Source organism: Petaurus breviceps, unplaced genomic scaffold (assembly GCF_028583685.1).
Source record: "Petaurus breviceps papuanus isolate PSGF00001 unplaced genomic scaffold, PetGlider_PUasm1.0 90784, whole genome shotgun sequence".
Classification (NCBI taxonomy): Eukaryota; Metazoa; Chordata; class Mammalia; order Diprotodontia; family Petauridae; genus Petaurus; species Petaurus breviceps.
The window spans coordinates 12,583,968-12,604,307 of NW_027187345.1; the positions used below are offsets into that span (position 1 = coordinate 12,583,968).

The window sequence follows — 20,340 nt, forward strand, 5'->3', positions numbered from 1 at the left end:
TTTCCAGTCCAAGACAACATAGAAAGTTGGCAGGAAAGGTCTGCTGCACCTGGATGAGAATGGAGCATAGTCTAACACAGGTCACCCACAGGAAACCAATAGTAAGCCTTGGGGACAACTGAATCTGTGGTGGCAGTGGTGATTTCCAGACCTCTCAGCCCACATATGGTAAGGGAGTCAGACAACTAACTGGTCAAGAGATTACAGAGGTCCTTTTGCTGTCACCAGAGGCAGGGCTCTATTGCATTATCCATACTTGGATCTGGGTCACAGTCTTGGGTCTCAATCCCAGGGTGAGGAAGAACACTAGCACACCAGAGCTTGAGGCCACGGAGGAGTTGGGACCCTGGTAATACTTTCAGGGTGGAAAAGACCAGACTAGAACACAGGTCAGAAAAGTGGTACACATACCTCTCTCTAGATCACTCTACCTTGGAAGAATTAAAAATGCACAGGTGTCCAGAATTACCTCTGAAAACAGCTGCACAAAAAACCTGAAGCTTGGGACAGTGTACCCTCCACTCCAGAATCAGAGTCCCATTTTAGCATAGAGTTAAAAGTCAAGAAGCAGGTTGGGAAAATGAACAAACACCAGGGGAAAAAAAAACTGACTATTGAAAATTACTATGGTGTCAGGGAAGATCAAAACACAAACTCAGAAGAGGACAACAAAGTCAAAACTCTTCTTTCAAAAGCCTCAAAGAAAAATGTGAACTATCCTTAAACTATGGAAGAGCTCAAAAAGCATTTTACAAAGAAAAATTGGGAAGAGAAACGAGAGCGATGCAAGAGTATCGTGAAAAAAAGTCAACACCTTGATAAAGGAGGCACAAAAAATGCTGAAGAAAATAACACTTTAAAAAAACAGAATAACATAAATGGTAAAAAGAGGCACAAAAATCCAAAAAAGAAGAATGCCTTGTAAAGCAGAATTGGCCAAAAGGAAAAAGATATACAGAAATCCACCAAACAGAAGAATTCCTTAAAAAGTAGAATTGGCCAAATGAACAAGGAGGTACAAAAGGTCACTGAAGAAAACAATTCCTCAAAAATCAGTACTGCACAAGTAGAAGTTAATGACTTTATGAGACATCAAGAAAGAATAAAACAAAAATCAAAAGAATGAAAAAATAGAAGAAATGTAAAATATCTCATTGGAAAAACAAATCTGGAAAATAGATCCAGGAAGCATAATTTAAGAATTACTGCTCTACTTAAGAGCCATGATAAAAAAAAGGAGACTATATATCATCTTTCAAATAATTATCAAGGAAAACTGCTCTGATATTCTAGAAAATAGAAATAAAATCAAAATTGAAAAAATCCACCAATCACCTCCTGAAAGAGGTAGCAAAATGAAAAGTCCCAGGAATATTATAGCCAAGTTCCAGAGCTCGCAGGTCAAGGAGGTAATATTTCAAGCAGTTAGAAACAACAACAATTCAAATATTGTGGAGCCACAGTCAGGATAACACAAGATTTAGTGATTTCTACACTGAAGAATCAGAGGGTTTGGAATCCAGAGGGCAAAAGAACTAGGATTACAAGCAAGAATCACTTACCCAACAAAAATGAGCATAAAGCTTCGGGGGGGAAAATGGACATTCAATGAAAGAGAGGACTTTTTAAGTGTCCCTGCTGAAAAGACCAGAGCTGAGTAGAAAATCTGACTTTTAAATACAAGACTCATAAAGCATAAAGAGGTACACAGGAAAGAAAAATCATAAGGGACTCAATAAGGTTAAACTGTTTACTTTCCTACATGGAAAAATGATTCTTTTAACTCCTAAAAACTTTCTCTTTATTATGGCAATTAGAAGAAGTATACATAGTGTACATGGGAGTGAGTTGAATATGATGGGATGATTATCTTTAAAAAAATGAAATAAAGAGGTGAGAAAGAATGTACTGGGAGATGGGGAAAGGGAGAAGTAGAATGGGGTAAATTATCTATATAAAAGGTGTGAAAGAGATTTTAAATGGAGGTGAAGATGGGGGAAGTGGAAGAAGAGAAGAGCATGAATCATATTCTCATTAGAATTGGTTCAAAGAGGGAAAAACCCACACATTCAGTTGAGTGTAAAAATCTATCCTACCATACAGGGAAGTAGGAAGGGGAAGGGGTAAGAGAAGGGGAGCTTATAGAAGAGAGGGCAATTGGGGGAGGTAAAAGCCAGAAACAAAACACTTTTAAGAATAGACAGGGTGAAAGGAGGGAGAGAGTAGGATAAATGGGGAAAATAGGATGGAGGGAAATCCATAGTTAGTCATCATTAATGTGAAAAATTTACAGCAGGTTTCTCTGATAAAGATCTCATTTCTCAAATTTATAAAAATAAGAGATATTTCTCAATTAATAAATGTATAAAAGCATATGAACAGCTAATTTTCAGACAAAAAATCAAAGTTATCCATAGTCATATAAAAATGCTCTAATTTTATTGAGCAGACAAAGGCAAATTAAAACAACTCTGGACTATGGTCTGACCTCTTTCAGATTGGTTAATATGACAGAAATAGAAAATGCCAAATGTTGGAGAGGATGTGGGAAAACTGAGACACTAATGCATTGTTGGTGGAATTGTGAAGTGATTCAACTCTTCTGGAAAGCGATTTGGAATTATACCCAAAGGGCTATAAAAACATACACTTTGACCAAGCGATATCACTACTAGGTTTGCATCCCCAAAAGATTAAAAAACAAAAAGGAAAAGGGCCTATATGTGCAAAAATATTTGTGGCAGCTCTTTTAGTGGTGACAAAGAACTGAGGGGTGGCTAGATGGTGCAGTGAATGGAGCACCAGCCCTGGAGTCAGGAGGACCTGAGTTCAAATCCGACCTCAGACACTTAACACTTACTAGCTGTGTGACCTTGGGCAAGTCACTTAACCCCAATTGCCTTCCAAAAAGCAAAAAAAAAAAAAGACAAAGAACTGGAAATTGAGGGAATGCCCATCGATTGGGGAATGGCTAAACAAATTGTTGTATATGATTGTAATGAAATACTATTATGCTATGAGAAATGACAAGCTATCATGGATGCTATCATGGAAACCTGGAAAGACTTACATGAAGTGATACAAAGTGAAATAAGCAGAACCAGGAGAACATTGTATACAGTAATAGAAATATTGTATGATGATCAACTGTGAATAACTCAGCTCTTCTTAGCAATACAATGATCCAAGATAGTTCTGAAGAACTTTATGATGAAAAATGCTGTCCATCCCAGAGAAAGAACAGATGTAGTATGAATGCAGATCAAAGCATACTTTTTCTTTATTTTTCTTGGTTTTTTTTATTCTGTGTTTTCTTTCATAGCATGGCACATGACAAGTGCTTATCTCACTTGCTGTTTAGTCATTTTAGTGGTTTCTGACTCTTCAAATCCCCATTTTGGGGTTTTCTTGGAAAAGATACTGGATTGATTTGCCATTTCCTTTTCCAGCTCATATTGCAGATGAAGAACTGAGGCAAACAAGGTTAAATAGCTTGCCCAGAGAGTAAATGCCTGAGACCAGATTTGAACTCAAGAAAATTAGTCTTCCTAACAGCCTGACTCTCTATATATTGAGCTACCTAACTACTCCAATTTTAAATAGTGTTGTTCAGTTGTTTTTCAATTGTGTCCAACTGTTCATGAGCCCATTTGTTGTTTTCTTGACAAACATACTGGAGTAACTTGCCATTTTCTTCTCCAGTTCATTTTACAGATGAGGAACCTGAAGCAAACAGGGTTAAACAACTTGCTCAGGGTCATACAACTAGTAAGAATCTGAGGCTAGATCTGAACTCAGGAGGATGTTTTTCTGACTCCAGGCCAACACTCTTATCTCGACTGTACCACCTACCTGTCCTGCTCATCTCACAGTATATGCTTAACAGGTGTTTATTGAGGGACTGATCAGTAATTATAGACATAGTAGGAAACACAAAAGATGTATGTAATATGGCTCTTACCCTCAAGAAGCTTATAGTCTTGAGAAAGACAAGTCTTACACATAAATAAATCAGAAAATGTTCAACTGACTATACATAAATGCAAACTGTATGAAACAGAGATTGAGTGCTCTGTAAGATCAGGAAGGGAAATGATATGGACCAAAGTTGTCAAGGACTCAATATGAACCTTGAAAGATGAGAACAAGTTGGATAGGCCTTGAGAAGAAAGGAGGGCATAAATGGGGGGGGGAGGGAGATGAAAATGTGAATATTGTATATAATAATGAGGACACTGGCCTTCCTGAAAGATAAAGTTCTTCTGAGGATACAGTGGCCTAAATTGGTTAAGTAGGGTCAATTTACTCAGGGCTAAAAATGCCAAAGATGATTTGATTCAATGGGGTAGAAGTAAGATACTGTTGGCTAGGTACAAAATCTGGTCTGTGCATTAGCTTCATCTAGTTTTCATTATTCACAGTGTTATTCTGGTCAGTATTACTATACTAAGATAACAGCTTCATCTATTTGCTGTTATTTCTCCAAATCATCTAATTGCCCCCCTCTAGTGGTCTGATCTAGCACCGTTAGTCATAATAAAGCCTCTACATGTTTTCATACTATAGCAATTAAAGAGATATAAACAATGGTTAATCATTTAATGATTATGAAAAAGATGAAAACCATAAATTTCTTAACCATAAAGAGCCATTAAAGAAAAATAAATGACTTCTCAGTTCTATGTGCCCCCTTTTCCCAGTGATGATGGCACAACTGATTCTCAGTTCTAACAACACAGCACTGTATAACTGTTGTCCTGTAGCCCTTCTTACATTTACCATTTTCCTCATTTGTCTTCTTTGTCAATATGATGGGCATAAGATGGAACCTCAAAGTTGCTTTAATTTATATAGTTTCGTTTTTTTCCATAGTGTGGCAGTTTTTCGGTCACTGGACAGCAATCTTACATTTAGAGAATCTAGATTAAACAAAATGTGTAGACAACCTAAAAACTCTTATTCCTGTTCACAGCAGTCCTTTTCTACCAACCTACCATCATCAGTGGGCAAAGAGGCCACATTTATTTGTTTATAAAGCCTTCATTTCTAAAATATATAGACAAACGAGTCAAATTCATAAGGACACAAGTCATTCTCCAATTGATAAATGGCCAAAGGATAGGAACAGGCAGTTTTCAGAGGAAGAAATTAAAGCTATCTATAGTCATATGAAAAAATGTTCTAAATAACTATTGATTAGATAAATGCAAATCAAAACAACTCTAAGGTACCACATAACACCTATCAGATTGGCTAACATGACAAAACAGGAAAATGATAAATGTTGGAGAAGATGTGGGAAAACTGGAACACTAATGCATTGTTGGTGGATTTGTGAACTGATCCAACCATTCCAGAAAGCAATTTAGAACTATGGCCAAAGGCTTATAAAACTGTTCATACCCTTTGACCCAACAAACACCACTTCTGGATCTGTATCCCAAAGAGATCATAAAGATAGAAAAAGAACACACATGCACAAAAATATTTATAGTAGCTCTTTTTGTGGTGGCCGAGAATTGGAAATTGAGGGATGCCCATCAAATGGGGAATGGCTAAACAGATTGTGGTATGTGAATGTAATGAAATACTACTGTTCCATAAGAAACGATGAGCAGGCAGACTTCAGAAAACTCTGGAAAGACTTACATAAGCTCATGCTTTGTGAGAGGAACAGAACCAGGATAACATTATACACATAACAGCATTATCACATGAAGACTTTGATAGACTTAGCTCTTCGCAGCAATGCAAGGATCTAAGACAATTCCAAAAAACTCATGATAGAAAATGCTATCCAGATCCAGAAAAAGAACTATGGAGTCTGAATGCAGATCAAAGCATACTATTTGCTCTCTTTCTCTCTTTTTTCTTTTTGTTTTTTTTTGTTTCTTTTTTTATTGTGGTTTCTCCCTTTGGTTCTAATTCTTCTTTACAACATGACTAATGTGTGGAAAAAAAGAGCATGCAAAAGGCTGTAATTATACACCTGGACAGCCAACCCCTAAGACATGCAAAAATTGGGTGGCATGCTGAGGTTGCATATATAGGGACCATGGCTAAAGAGTTCTGCTATCTGTTAGCAAAATCAGTTTTTACTTAGTAATCTGGAGTTTTTAAATAAAAAATTTCAACAAAATAAATTAATTAAAATTTTTAAAATGTAGAGGAAATGGGGCATACTGTAATTGATGAATTAGGAGGCTACATTTATATGATCCATTAAAATTTACAAAATACTTTCTTTTTCAACAACCCTGAGAGATACTTTAGTGTAAATCTTAACATCCCAATTTCAAAGAAGAGGAAATAGCTTCAGAGAAATTAAGAATCTGGTCCATGGTTACAAAGATAATAAATGTAAGAACAATGATTTGCACTCACATCTTCATTTTGATATCAAGTCCAGTGTTCCATCATATTTATTAGGACAATATGAAAAAAGGAGCCAAGGAAGGAAATAAACAAACAGATAAAGTAGGCATTAAATCTACTTGGAAGGAGCAGAGAGAGTGACTTCGGGAATATTAATTTTTTTAATGTGATTCTATGAGAACTTTAAAAAGAAGGTAAGATAGGGTTCTGATTCACAGGGTAAAGGAACTCATTAAAGCAATGGGTTATGAGGACAACCTGAAACAGTAAAAGATCAAATGAATCTTTCATTTAACGAAGGGAGAAACAGGTTGGGAGGCTGTAGGTAATCAAAAGAGACTAGGATGAAGGAGAAAGGGTTATAGTGGTAGCACTGATATACACAGCATAATAACTTACCTTTCTATAAAATGGAAGAGGTCTTTAGACATGGTTAGCCCAAATCTTTTATTTTACAGGTGAGGAAACGAGGTGGAGAAGTAAAAGAGCTTGCCTAAGGATCACACAGTGAGAAGGTCACAAGACCAAAATTTGAACTCAGGTCCTCTAAGTACAAATACATTGCTTAGAGTCCAGTCTATATCTGAAGTTGGGAAGAATTTGCTTCAAATCTACCTCTGACACTTAGTAGCTGTGTGTGTGATTTTTCATCACGTTACATAACCTTAGTCTCAATTTCCTCATCTATAAAATAAAGGTGTTGAACTAGAGGGTCCCTTCAAGCTTTAAATGAATGATTCTGTCATATTATAAACTCAACATAAGGAAGAATAAAAGATTCTTCATTGCCACTTCAAAACTTGGAAAAAAGTTTAAATATTCCAACGTATCTATGGTGTTTTGTCAAACTGGTTAGCTAAACTGGAAACTCAGCTTCATTTTGGTTTTAAAGTATCTCCTAGGCTAATACGTGGAGACATATAAATAATAAATACACAGAAATTAAGCTTCTCATTAAATAACAGTCACCATGATAGCAACTTATGAATGAAGGACACAGCAATGATCAAAATATTTAAAGGATTGAAATGCAGCAGAAGCTAGAGATATTACTCTTAAAGTGGGCACCATACTACTTTAAAATTAGTATGAGTCTTTGTGGTACATTCTCAAATAATTTAGATAAATATTTTAAGGATTCAGTCATAATAAAATGGTCCTTGTCAATACAAAGTGGAAATGGTTTATGTTGCCTGTTACCTTAAGAGAGAGACTGAATATTGTTCTACATTGAATTCCAGCAAACTCCAAAGTTTTTGCAGAGTGTCTGCAACATCAGTATTTTCCTGTGTCTCTGAAAATAACAAAAAGAAAGCAAAAAACTTAAAATCTGTAAAGAGCTTAGGTGATCACATCATACAATCCTCTTATCTTATAGTTGAGAAAACTGAGTTCAATAGTAGTAGCAATTTGCATGAAGTAAAACTTTGTTAGTGGTAGAACCAGTACTGGAACCCAGGTCTCCTAATTCCCAGTATAATATTATACTTGAGTGCATTCTCCTTTACCTTTCTTTATTTCATAACTCATAAAATACCACGTGAATTAACCAAATTATTGTAATCAAGATTTATGTGAAAAGAACATTTCTTTTCATAGAGATACAGCATAAATTATCACATCTAAGAAATCAGTCCAACCAACATGTCATCTAAAGAACACTGTGACTGCAAAAATTAGAAACAATCTAAATATCCAACAGGGACATGGTTAAATAAATATTGGTATTCATGTACACTGAGTATAATTAAGGTTCAAGGCGTTCATTCAAAAAGCATTTCTTAAACACCTACTATGTGTCTGACAATGTGTATGTACTGGGAAAACAAATTAAAAAAGCAAAATTATCTCAGCCCTCAAGCAGCTTATATGGGGGGATAGGAGTTGGGGTGAAGAGTAAGTACACAGATAAGTAAATAAAATAATTGGGAGAGACACTAATAATTGAGATGATTAGAAAAGGCATGGTATGAAACAGCATTTGAATTGTCTTGAAATTCTAAATGGCACAGTGAGAAGGCAGAGCATTCTAGGCACAGATGTAATATGGTAGTGTTGTTTATGAAAACTAGATATAAAAAAAGTCTGGCTAGAATATAGAATAGGTGAGGGGGGATACTGGGCAGGTAGTTTGGAAAGCCAGTATTTAATCAGATTTTGAAGAACTTTATGTGACAAATAGATTAATTGGCATATCATCCTAGAGGTGATAGGGAGCTACTAAACGTCCTTGATCAGGAGTGATATATATAGTCAGACCTCTAATTTAAGAATATTAGTTAGGCAGTTCTGTGGGGGATTCAGTGGAGAAGGGAATGACTAGAGAGCATTTTAAAAACTATCATGGTAGTATAAACAAAAGCTAATGAAGGCCTTAACTTAGGCAATAGCAATGTGACTGGAGAGGAAGGGACACATGTGAGATATGTTGTAGAGGTTGTATTTACAGGACATGACAATTAATTGGATATGGGAAGTGAGTCAAACTGAAGTTAAGAATGACTAAAGATGCAAATTTGGTTACCTGTAAGGACAGTAGGGTACTCCCCAGAAACAGGGAAGTTAAGAATAGAAGTGGGGAGAAGGATGGAAGAGATAATTCTGTTTTTAATGTATTAAGTTTGGGATACCTATGAGACATCTTAGTATGAGGAATAATTTTTAAAATGCAGAAAAATAATGTTATGACATTTTTCAAGTAACACTCCATTCCCCATCAGCTCTTCTGCTTCATTTCTATTCCATGGAACATCATGCCTTCCACTAGGATAAGATGATTGATCACATGCTGAACTGACTCAGTGTTCTATACCTTTTTGACTCCCTTCAGATGCCTCTCCCTTCTGGAGGGCTAGAGAGCAGAGAAACAAATTCTTTCCAAAGCCTTCCTTTGTAGAAGACTCTGAAGTTTCAGAACTTTCCAGGTAACTCTCCATCCTCCATCAGCAGCTCTGTTTGGTTTTCAGAGCTTAGCACAATGCCTGGCATATAAGGCAGATTACTTAATATTTATTGAATTGTATTTAATTGAATAATGCAAAGTGCATGCATGCATACACACACTCATATATAAAAAACCCTGTACATGCTAACTATAACCACACACATGTAAAAGTGAAAAAAGAATCCTGATGAGTCTTCAATTGAGAGACAAAAAATATGACATTTCATGGGTTGAAATTGCATTTATGTAAAGAAATATAGTCATAAAGCAAGTTTAATTGGTTATACTTTTGTTTTATATTATTTACACTAAATCATTAACAATTTATTAAATGTAAAAGTATACCTGGTTTTCTGGCCTTCATGACGAGCCTAATATAAGCTCCTCTCCAATAAGCTTGCAGTCTAATTGCTGCCACTAATTCTTCACAAGAGTAGTTTTTGTCTTCCATTGTAACAGGATATTTAATATCTATCCACTCTACTGGGGGATAAAAAAAAGGCCCGAATATAAATTTATTCTCAACTTTTCTGTAAAATTTTCAGCATATGCCTTTACTCTATCCAAGTGCTGTGCTTCTCAAGCAGTTTTAGTCACTTAGGAAGTTCAATTACCACCCACAGAAAATTTCAAATCCTTATCCTTGCATTATAAGGGCATAATGTAATTGTATAATACCTTTCCCAGAGCTATTTATATATACATATAATAAGCATATGTATACATCTATGTGTATTATTTGTATGTATGTTTACATATACATACATATAAATATGTATGTGTATATATACAGACATGTAGACATATCTATACACACATATATATAAAGTGGACATTCTTCCTACCATGCTAACAAGGAAAAAAAAATATATATATACACATGCATACATATACATATATATGCATACATACAGATAGATGGATAGACAGATAGATACAGACAGACAGACAGAAAGACAGATAGACAGAGAGATAGATAGAGATAGAGATATACATACTAACAGGGCATCTTTTTATATATACATACATATGTAACACATTCACAAATATAAAATGTAACTGATACATATAGTTATATTGACATCAACATATCTAGCTATCTAGATAGATATCTATATAGCTATATCTATCTATATAGGTGTCTATAAAGAAGGTGTTATATTCACATGGTAGGTAAAATGTCTGCCTATACATATTAGGTATAACCATCAACTCCTATCTTCTATCTTCCTGAGTTAAGAGGGAATGACTGGGAAAAACAAAACAAATAAAAAAGCGCTGCCTATATTGAGGTTTATTCTCTATTTTGTGTTCTTCCAAAATACAATTCTCCTTACCATATAAAGTCAACTGTAGGCTAGTATCAATTAGCTTTTTTCTTACAAGAAAGCTGAGGTATTACAATTTAGGCCTTAGGCTTGAGATATAATCGAAAGGATGAACAAATACTATATAGAGAAGAAGACATTTGGGAGGTTGGCATAGGGACCTTCCTAACACTCTTCAATTGTAGGCTATTTCCTATTCTATCTACATGCAAAGTCAGGCATCAGCCTTGAATCCAAATTCTGTAGAATTAAATAAATGTAGAGCTAGAAGGTATCATCAAGATGATTTAATCTAGAGGTTTGTAACTTAGAGTCCATGAATACCCAAGCAATCCATGGATAGATTTCAGGTGGTCTTGAAAATCTGGATGGAAAAAATGCATTTTTACTAACTTCTAACTGAAATTTAGCATTGCCTTCAATTGCTTGAAAACATTATTCTGGTAAGAGGTCCATAGGCTTCACCAGGCTTTCAAAAGAAAATGTGCTATGATTCAAAAAACAAAAATATTAACAATCAATCCCTATTCTAGCCCAACACCATCATTTTCTATATAAATCATTAGAAGCCAAAACAGTTTTGTAAAAGGATTTACTCAAAGTTACCTATTTCGAGAGTTGGGATTCATTTCTTAACTCCTACCCCAGGGTGCTTTTCTGCTATGTCTCAGTCAACTCCTTTAGTTATTACCAATGCCATAAAGGAATAAAACCAATGACAAAAAATAATCAGTACCTAAAGAAGCCTCTTCTGGAAAGGTATCAAGTATGGTGAAGTCCAAAGTAAGGGCTCGGAATGCAAATCTGAAATTGGGTGGAGCCCTAAGTCCAGATATTTTTTTCAACAAGCGCCATAAAGAAACATGGAAAACCTGCAATTAGGTTAAAAAAAAAGTTAGGATTATTTTCTATCAGGATAGCTCATTTAAAAAAAAAAACCTGTAACTGTGGTTTTATCTGTGTAGAGAGCCCTCAATGAGAAGATGCTTCTACAACAGTACATCTTAAAAGTTTAAAGAGTTGCCTGGTGGCATTGAAAGTTTAGGTGTCTTGTCTAGGATCTGGAGCCAGTATGTGTCAGAGATGGGACTTAAACCCAGTCTTCCTAACTCTGAGACTAGCTCCCTATTGCCAGGAACAATTCAACAAATATTTAAGTATTTATTTAGTATGTGCAAGGCACTAGTGATCTTGGATAAGAAACCCTTCAGTCCTTGCATTATCATCATCATCACTGTTTTTGTTCTTGTTAAACTTACAATGCTATCAAAAGAAATATGGAAGTTGGCAGGAGTAACTGTGTGTTTGTGTGTGTATGTGTATGTGTGTGTGTCCTACACGTGCATGATGATGATGGTAAATTCAGTTTTGGATGTAGTGTATTTGAGGTATGAAAGAATTGGAAAATGTCCAACAGCCTTTTGAAAATAGAGGGCTAGAGCTGAGGGGAAAGACCAAGGCTGGATTTAAACCATTTGAGAGTTATCTGCTCCGAAGTCATAATTGAAGCCATCCACAAAAATGGATGAGGTTGCCAAAATTAAGATGATAAGGATAGAAGAGACCAGATTCAAGATCGAAGCCTTGAGGAAATAGGATATTCACAAATGGAGGGTCGAAAGAGATGAATATAAATCAAAAAAAGAGAACAGGAGCAGTCAGACTAGCAGGAAGAGAACAAGTAGAGGGCTGTGTCACTGACATGGAGAGAAGAGTTTTAAGACTGAGTGGTAAAGAGAAATTAAAAAAAACTATATACTATATAAATATAATAGCTATAAAAAAAAGTCCAGGAGAGAGGGGGATGAGAAAAACATAATTAGCTTTAGCAATTAAGAGATTTTGGTGAGAAATTTTTATTTTTTAAAAGATGTTACCCTATAATTAATATTCATAGATAATCTACAAACACATAGAACCAAAGAATCTATTCTCTGAATACTAAACATATCATACTTTTTCTCAACTTCAAGACTTAATTTCAACTATTCCAGATACTCGCAGTGTTCTTCTGCATCCACAAATCCAAATCCTGGTCATTCTTAAAAGTCCAGCTCAACTCTTAATTTCAGAAAGTCCTCCCTTAGCATTCTGCTCCCTATATATATATCTCTCTTCTTTGAACCATACCAGATAATCTGTGACATTCACTTTGGAAGGTAAATCAATTTTTGCCTGGCATCATTCCTTAACTTTCTTTTGCATATACCTTGTCTCATTTACTTTTGAACTCTTAGAGACTAACAGTGTCTTTCTCCTACTTGGTATTCCTATCAATGTCAAACTCAATTACAGATTATAAATAAAAACATATTCTTTCAACTTTAATAAAATAACAAAACACTATAGCTTTCAATGTTTTTTATTAATCTCACAACTTTAATTAATCTTTTTAAAGCTTTCAGGCCTTGAGTATGAATTTATCTTTGTATCCCCAATACTACCACAGTGTCTTACACACAAGAACTCTAGTAGAGATTTGTTAAATGATTGAATGATTAAATCAAATTTGGATTTATGGAGTATGGCTTAAAATCTAAGAATGGCAAGCCACTGGCCAGGGATAAAATATAACTAACAAGGAGTCCTATAAATCTAAATCTAATCAAAACTATTTTAAGCTGAAAAGGAGGTGAAAAGGAGAAAAATGCTTCTGTAATAACTAATATAGAAAGGATAGAGTAGTAGCTATTGTTCAGTGTCCAACAATTCATGTCTAACTCTTCATGATCCCATTTGGGGTTTTCTTGGCAAAGATACTGAAGTGGTTTGGCATTTCTTTTCCAGCTCATTTAACAGATGAGGAAACTGAGGTAAACAGGGTTAAGTGACTTGCCCAGGGTCACACAATTAGTAAGTGTCTAGGGGCAGATCTGAACTTGGGAAGAAGAGTCTTCCTGACTTCAGGCCTGGCACTCCATCCACTTCGCCACCTACCTGCTAAAGGACAGAGTACTTGTAACAATGTATGTAACATTAAAAGTATGTTGCCTCCCCAGGAAATGAAAGAAGTATATGTGATTATTCAGTCACTGTTAGCAATCCCTGAACAGCATATAATCTTTAACCTTTAAGAGAAGCATCACAGAACTGGAGAATTATCTTACCTAAAAGGTAAAAATGTATAGAATAAATTATAAATCAGTGAGCTTTACTTTCATTCCTTACAAAATTCTAAAACATATTATTAAAAATGAAGGTTAACGAATATTGAAAAAAAGAAATAATGATAAAAAATAATTTTGGTAAGCAAGGCTTGATAAAGAACAGGTAATGCTTTAGTAACTTCACTTCCTTTTTTGATGATTACTAGACTGGTAGATGAGTCCCTCATTCTATTCTTATTGAAAAGACAGGGAGATATGGGCTAAACAATGCTATAATTAGGTGAATTCAGAAATAGCTAAGTGGCCAAATTGAAAAAGAATTATTAATCATTCAGTGTCAGCTTCAAAGAAGATTTCCAGTGGTGTACCACAGGATTCTTTACTTGGTCCTATGCCATTTAATATTTTTATCAATGTCTTGGATAAGGGAATGGAATGCTTGCTAAATCTGCTATGAGGTGGAATAGCTAGCATAGGATCAGCATCCATAAAGATCTTGAGATATGAGAAAATTTGGTTGAATCTAATAAGGGGGCAGCTAGATAATGCAGGAAAGATAAACTTAGAGTAAAGAAGATCCGAGTTCAAATCCCACTTCAGAGACTTATTAGCTGTGTGACCCTGGGCAAGTTAAATAACCTCTGTCTGCCTCAGTTTTCTCAAGGGTAAAATGGAGATAATAAAAATTACCTCCCAAGATTGTTATGAGCATCAAATATGATCATAATTTTAAAGCACTCAGCACAGTGGTTGATGCATAGTAAGCATTAAATAAATGTTATTATTAGATGAGATTTTGTAAGATAGTATAAAAAATCTTACTTGTGTTAAAAAAAAATCTACTTCACAAGTAAATGCTGGTAGATGAAAGCCCAGAAAAAAGTTCAATGCACATAGTGAGTGAAATGGAAAATAAAAAAGCTCATGTAAACTTAGGTTGCATTGAGAAGCACAAGATCTGGGAAAAGGCAGGAAAGAATCCACCTATACTCACCCTTGGTCAGGCTACATTTTTCAAGAACAGTGTTTATTTCTAATCCTCTCATTTTAAGAAGGCCAATCATAAGTTAGAGTGAAAAGGGTTACAAGATTAAATCAAATGAACACAGGTTGAAGGAAACAGTGATAGCCTTTAGAAGAGAAGATTTAGGGGATAAAGAATTTGAAGGGCTGACATATAGAAGAAGGATATATGTGCTCTGTTTGGCCCAAAGGGGGATAATTATGAATAGTGGTTAGAAGCTGTACAGGGGCATATTTAGATTTCATATAAGCAGAAACATCTTATCAAATAGAGATTGTCAAATCTGGAATAGTTTTGCCTTAGCAGAATAGCAAAAATGATGATGATGTTAATGATGAAAAAGAATTTAGTATTTATATGGTACCTACTATGTGTCAGACACTACAATTTTATTATCTCATTTGGTCATCACAACAACCCTAGGAGGTAGGTGCTATTATTTTCCCCATTTTGCAGATGAATAAACTGAGGCTAACAGAGATTAAGTAGTTTTCCTAGTGTCCCATAGCTAGTAAGCATCAGATGGTAATTTTGGACTCAGGTCCTCCTGACAACAGTGTTCTATCCACTGTGCCACCTAGCTGCCCACAGGTAGTACATTCTTTTCACTGAAGGACTTCAGCCAAAGGACATATGCCCACTTTTCTGGTGGAAAGGATTACTGTTTAGTAATGTATTGAACAAGATGGCACCCAAGGTCCCTTACAACTTCGAGATACACTGATACTGGGAAATAATGTGGTCACAAAATAATTATCCAAGGACTTCATAATATAGAATTAAATGGTTCCTTTCATTAGCATACCAAGAATTTAATAATAAGGAAAAAATAACAAAGTACAACATAACAAAAATCTGGTGCTATCCTTTCATAAACAAGATACATACAACCATTTACCTTGAAGTGTTGTTCTGAGAGCTCCCTATTAAGGTTTGGAGGACAGTGAACCATGTATAATTCTTTCATAGCAACAGCAAGTTTTTCCTTATCTCTGAAATTATTCATAACAGATCCAAGAGATTTTAAGATTTTCACAGCATGTTCTACAAATTGTAGACTTTCCTGTGGAGACATATGGCAGACAACTATTATCACCAGAATTTATTAAAATCTTATCTGTAGTGTAGCCATTTTATTTCTAGTACTATATTTTTAATCTGAATATGAGATTTCATTCATATATTGACAAATTTCATCTACTGCTGAGAAGCACCTATTCTGTAACTTAGTCTTACAGAGCCATTTCAGGAGTTAAATGCGGCTTATCCAGAATCACAGAGGCAATACATATCAGAGTCAGGACCTGACCTGAATTCTTCCTGACTCTGAGAACAGCTCTCTATTCATTACACCACATTAACTCTCATATTTTGCTAATATGACCATTGCTAAATCATTTAATTATTTACTTAATTATAGGTTCATAGACTCAAAGACGGGAAATGACTTTGTTCCTTTCCACTGAGATGACACAAATAATATAAATACAGTAAAATGTAAAATGAACACGCTACAATACTGAAAATGTTATGACATTTCAGTTTTTTATTTGCTTGCTTTGTTCTAATTTATGAAAATTTGATTAATGAAAATAGAATAGGGTGAAACCGAGGATAATTATTCACACCCTAAAAGAATTCATTTTTCAAATAATTCTGTTATATTTAGCCATTGTTTCCATATCATTCACTATCTTATGGTATGAATGCCAAAGAAATGTAAAGCTAAATTGGTAGGGGATCATGCTAACTAAATAAATAAAAGAAGAAGAGAAGACAGCTAAGAAATGAAAATGACAGTTAACATGAAAAACATTTTATTAAAAATTCAGTTTATTTTTCTGAAGTACATCAGTTGCTTAAAAAGAGGTGTTCCTGCCTCTCAACTCAAGAAAGGGAATGATTCCATCTACATCTATAATATACATTTGGGTATTTACACCATTTAAACCTTCCAACAGGATCTAGCAGAACGAGTATTGATATGAATACTAATGATGTAAATGTATCATATTCCCAAACTGCAAAATTGAGAGACTCTAATATTATTACAGACTGTTTCAAAGCACATATCCAAGGCCAATCTTAAAAAAAAAGTTTTCTATAAAATTTGCAACCATATAATTTTTAATTAAGTCAACATAATTTAAATTGAGTATGATCATAATCCCTTGCTTAATCCTTTGTTCATTGTCTTTGGGAGATAAACCTCATCTTCATTTCAAGTTTACAGATTTTTAAAAAGAGGCATAAAGTTAGAGAGGGGGGGAAAAACACTGTGTCAATTGATAAGGAGCTGAATTGACAAGTTCACTTCTGGGTTAGGCAACAGACTGCATCTCGTACAAAACTTCCACAAATGCTTTTAATGGCTCCTTGAATTATAGTGCTTGTGGATACTGTTCAATCTCGTTACCTTTTCAAGTGTTAATATAGCCATGCATTAAAACCTTGCATCAACTATCTTGAGGTAGATTTATTTTTATATTGCAGTAAAAGTTAAGTTCCTTGAGAGCAGGGATTATTTCATTTTTGTCTTTGTATTCCCAAGGCCATCAAAATGCCTTATTCATAATTTGTTGCATTAAATTATCATTGGGAATATCTCATTGTCATATTTTATGTTTTAAAACTTATGAAATTGGGGTGGCTAGGTGGCACAGTGAATAGAGTACAAGCCCTGGAGTCAGGAGGACCTGAGTCCAAATCCAGCCTCAGACACTTAATACTTACTGGCCATGTGACCTTAGGCAAGTCACTTAACCTCAACTGCCCTGCCTTACCCCCTCCAAAACAAAACAAACAAAAAAACTTATGAAATTGAAATGATAAAAAAATAATTCCTTTTGTTTATATGATAGCTTAGAAGTCCCTTGCATGAAAATTACATTTTAAATTATATATTTTATCTCAATAAAATGAAGATACTTTAGTCCATCAACAACCAATGCTAAGCAGTAAGGAAAAAAAGAAAGGCAAAAAAACAGTCTCATCTCTCAAGTTCACAATCCAATCATCTTTTTCTTTCTGAATCAGTTCTGTAGTTATCCCTCAGGTTCCAAGTTCTGAATGCAAAAAACAACTGAAAGTTTTCAGTAGCCCAAAGGAAGCAACAATTAAGTCTAAAAGAAATTGTTATAACATGTACCTTCTCAAAATAAGGCATAACAGCATCTTCTTCTCCAAAGATAAAGGATACCATGCTGCACAGATGAATATGATGTCCTACTGGTGAATATGCAGTAAAAATTAACATATGCCGCCTAAAAAGAGAAGACAGAATAGGAAAACTAAACATTCTCTTTGAAGTAGACAGTATTAGTTTTAGGAAACAAATTTAGAGGGCAACTATGTGTCCCTCTAAGTCTCAGAATGCTAAGAAGTCCAATAATCAATCTAAGCAGATGGGAATATAATTTTCTGATGGCAAAGATCAGAGGTCATCTGGTCTTTGTAAAGACTAGCTATAAAGAAAACTTTACAGCTGACCAGGACCACAGAAACAGAGTCCAGATCTTATCATTTCTACAGTGAAGAAACAGTTCTCAGTTAAACATTTCCATTCATTTTTCAAAATGTTTAAAAACATCTCCTACTGAGTATCATGCTAAAGGGAACTCCTTAACACTTAAACTGTTCTTGAATAGTTAACCTATTTTTTTTGTTTGTTTTCTTAACTAGACTGTAAGCTCCTAAAGGGCCCAGACTATTTCTTGTATAGGGTGTCCCTAAAGTCTGAACACACAGGAAATCTCATTAACTGTGCATATTTTCAAGAAATGAAATGAATTAAATTTTCAACATTTTATTTAATTATTACCATAAATTTTAGCCATGACAATTTCATATGTAATAAAAGCTTTCATTAGTTATTGGGAAATATTTTCCATATTAATGATATTAATTTAATTAATGAGATTTCCTATGTGTCTCCTATGTCTTCCTATGAAATCTCATTTATGCTAATTAAATAAAATGTTGAAAATTTCATTCATTTCATTTGTTGAAAATATGCATAGTTAATGAGATCTTTGTATGTGTCCAGACTTTAGGGAAACCTGGTATTTTAATATTCCCCATAGACCTAGCATATTGCTAGGCTTATAACAACAATTCCCTTAATTGTTGGGGAAACAGAATAGTAAAACCAGCCTTAGATTAATTCATTAACTTAGGCTGGCCCCAGTGGTATAATCACTACTTTCTTGATTAACTCCTTTAGCAGATAATAAATAGGCAAGTGTAAGGAGGCTCCCTTTTTTCTTTCTTATTCTAATTCTGAGCAAATTGAGTCATGTCTTAAATCTGGAACAAGTCTCTTTCATATTTTGATGGTGCCTCCTCCACATGAAAGGGCCAGGAGTATAGCTGAATAGGGAACAGTCATGATGACCTTGGTCCCTGGCCTTAGAATTTTCTCTCGTGGTAGTTGTTTCATTTTGTCTTCCCCTGTTTGTTCATCTCCATGGAACAAGAGACTTACAGTAGGGTAAGGAAAAGGTAAGGAATACCAAACTTCAGAGTAGTCTGTTATTTATTGGAAAAATAACTTTTGCTTGGTTTATACTCAAGTCTTCAGAGGTAAAAGTGTGAACTCTGTAGAATAATCTCTCATATAAACACATATTTGTAGAATAATTTCATATGTCATGTGTGTATATGTGTGTGTGTTTGTGTATGAATGATACATATCTGACTGAAGTGCCCCAAACTCAGGAGTCCAAAGAAAAGACTAAGTCTAAGAGCACTAGTTAGCTGTAATGACCCTGTTTTTGTTCTAATGTGCTTGGCATCCTGGGCTGAAAAATGGCCTTCTAGGGCAAGAGTTTTTTTTGTGTGTGTCAATGATCCTTTGGAATTCTGGCAAAGCCTACAGACCTCTTCTTAGAATAATGTCTTAAAAATACATAAAATATACAACATTTAAAAAGAAATCACTTATAATGAAATATCATTATCAAAATATATATATTTAAAAATTCATGGACACCAGGTTAGGAATTCTTATCTAGGGAGATGAGTAAGCACAGAAGGCATATTTCTAGGGAAACAAGATATAAGAAGCTTTCACCTGGTTCTTGGAGCACAGGTTGTTCTGCCTTTTCGAAAACAAAAATTGAAGAAAAGTATATATAGGAGGGGTGGAGCCATGATGGCAGAGTAGAAGCAGTAAATTCTGTGAGATCCAGCCACAACCAACTCCAATAACTGTAAAATATGACTCTAAACAAATTTAGGAGCTATAGAACCCACAAAGTGACAGAGAGAAACAAATCTCCCGCTGAAGCCAGCCTGGCAGGCTGACAGAAAGGGTCTATTGCACCAGACTGGGAGCCAAGCCAACCTGCTGCACAAACCGGCCCGAGAAGACTTCAGGAGAGTGAATCACAAGCCGCTGTGGCAGCTTCCAGACTTCTCAAACCATAAACACCAAAGAGAAAGTAAAAGGTCAGTGGGGAACTCTGTTGGAACTGGGTGAGAGAAGAGCATGGTCCGGCCCTGCCCCTGTGGCAAGAGGTAGAGGAGGCACAGCATCTGCAGCTGCTGCCGACTGGCTGCCTC

The 20,340-nt window shown here is 35.0% G+C and overlaps 1 protein-coding gene across 1 annotated transcript in view; it reads right to left on the bottom strand.

Moving 5' to 3' along the window:
* Nucleotides 1-20,340, bottom strand: part of ADGB (androglobin) — a 214,258-nt gene that overhangs the window by 72,222 nt on the left and 121,696 nt on the right. The window contains exons 19-23 of the mRNA XM_069069729.1: nt 17,927-18,041; nt 15,677-15,841; nt 11,384-11,519; nt 9,665-9,802; nt 7,576-7,669 (exon numbers count right to left, since the gene is read on the bottom strand). Of these exons, the coding sequence (XP_068925830.1) occupies nt 7,576-7,669; nt 9,665-9,802; nt 11,384-11,519; nt 15,677-15,841; nt 17,927-18,041 (648 nt within the window). The remainder of the gene's footprint in view (nt 1-7,575; nt 7,670-9,664; nt 9,803-11,383; nt 11,520-15,676; nt 15,842-17,926; nt 18,042-20,340) is intronic.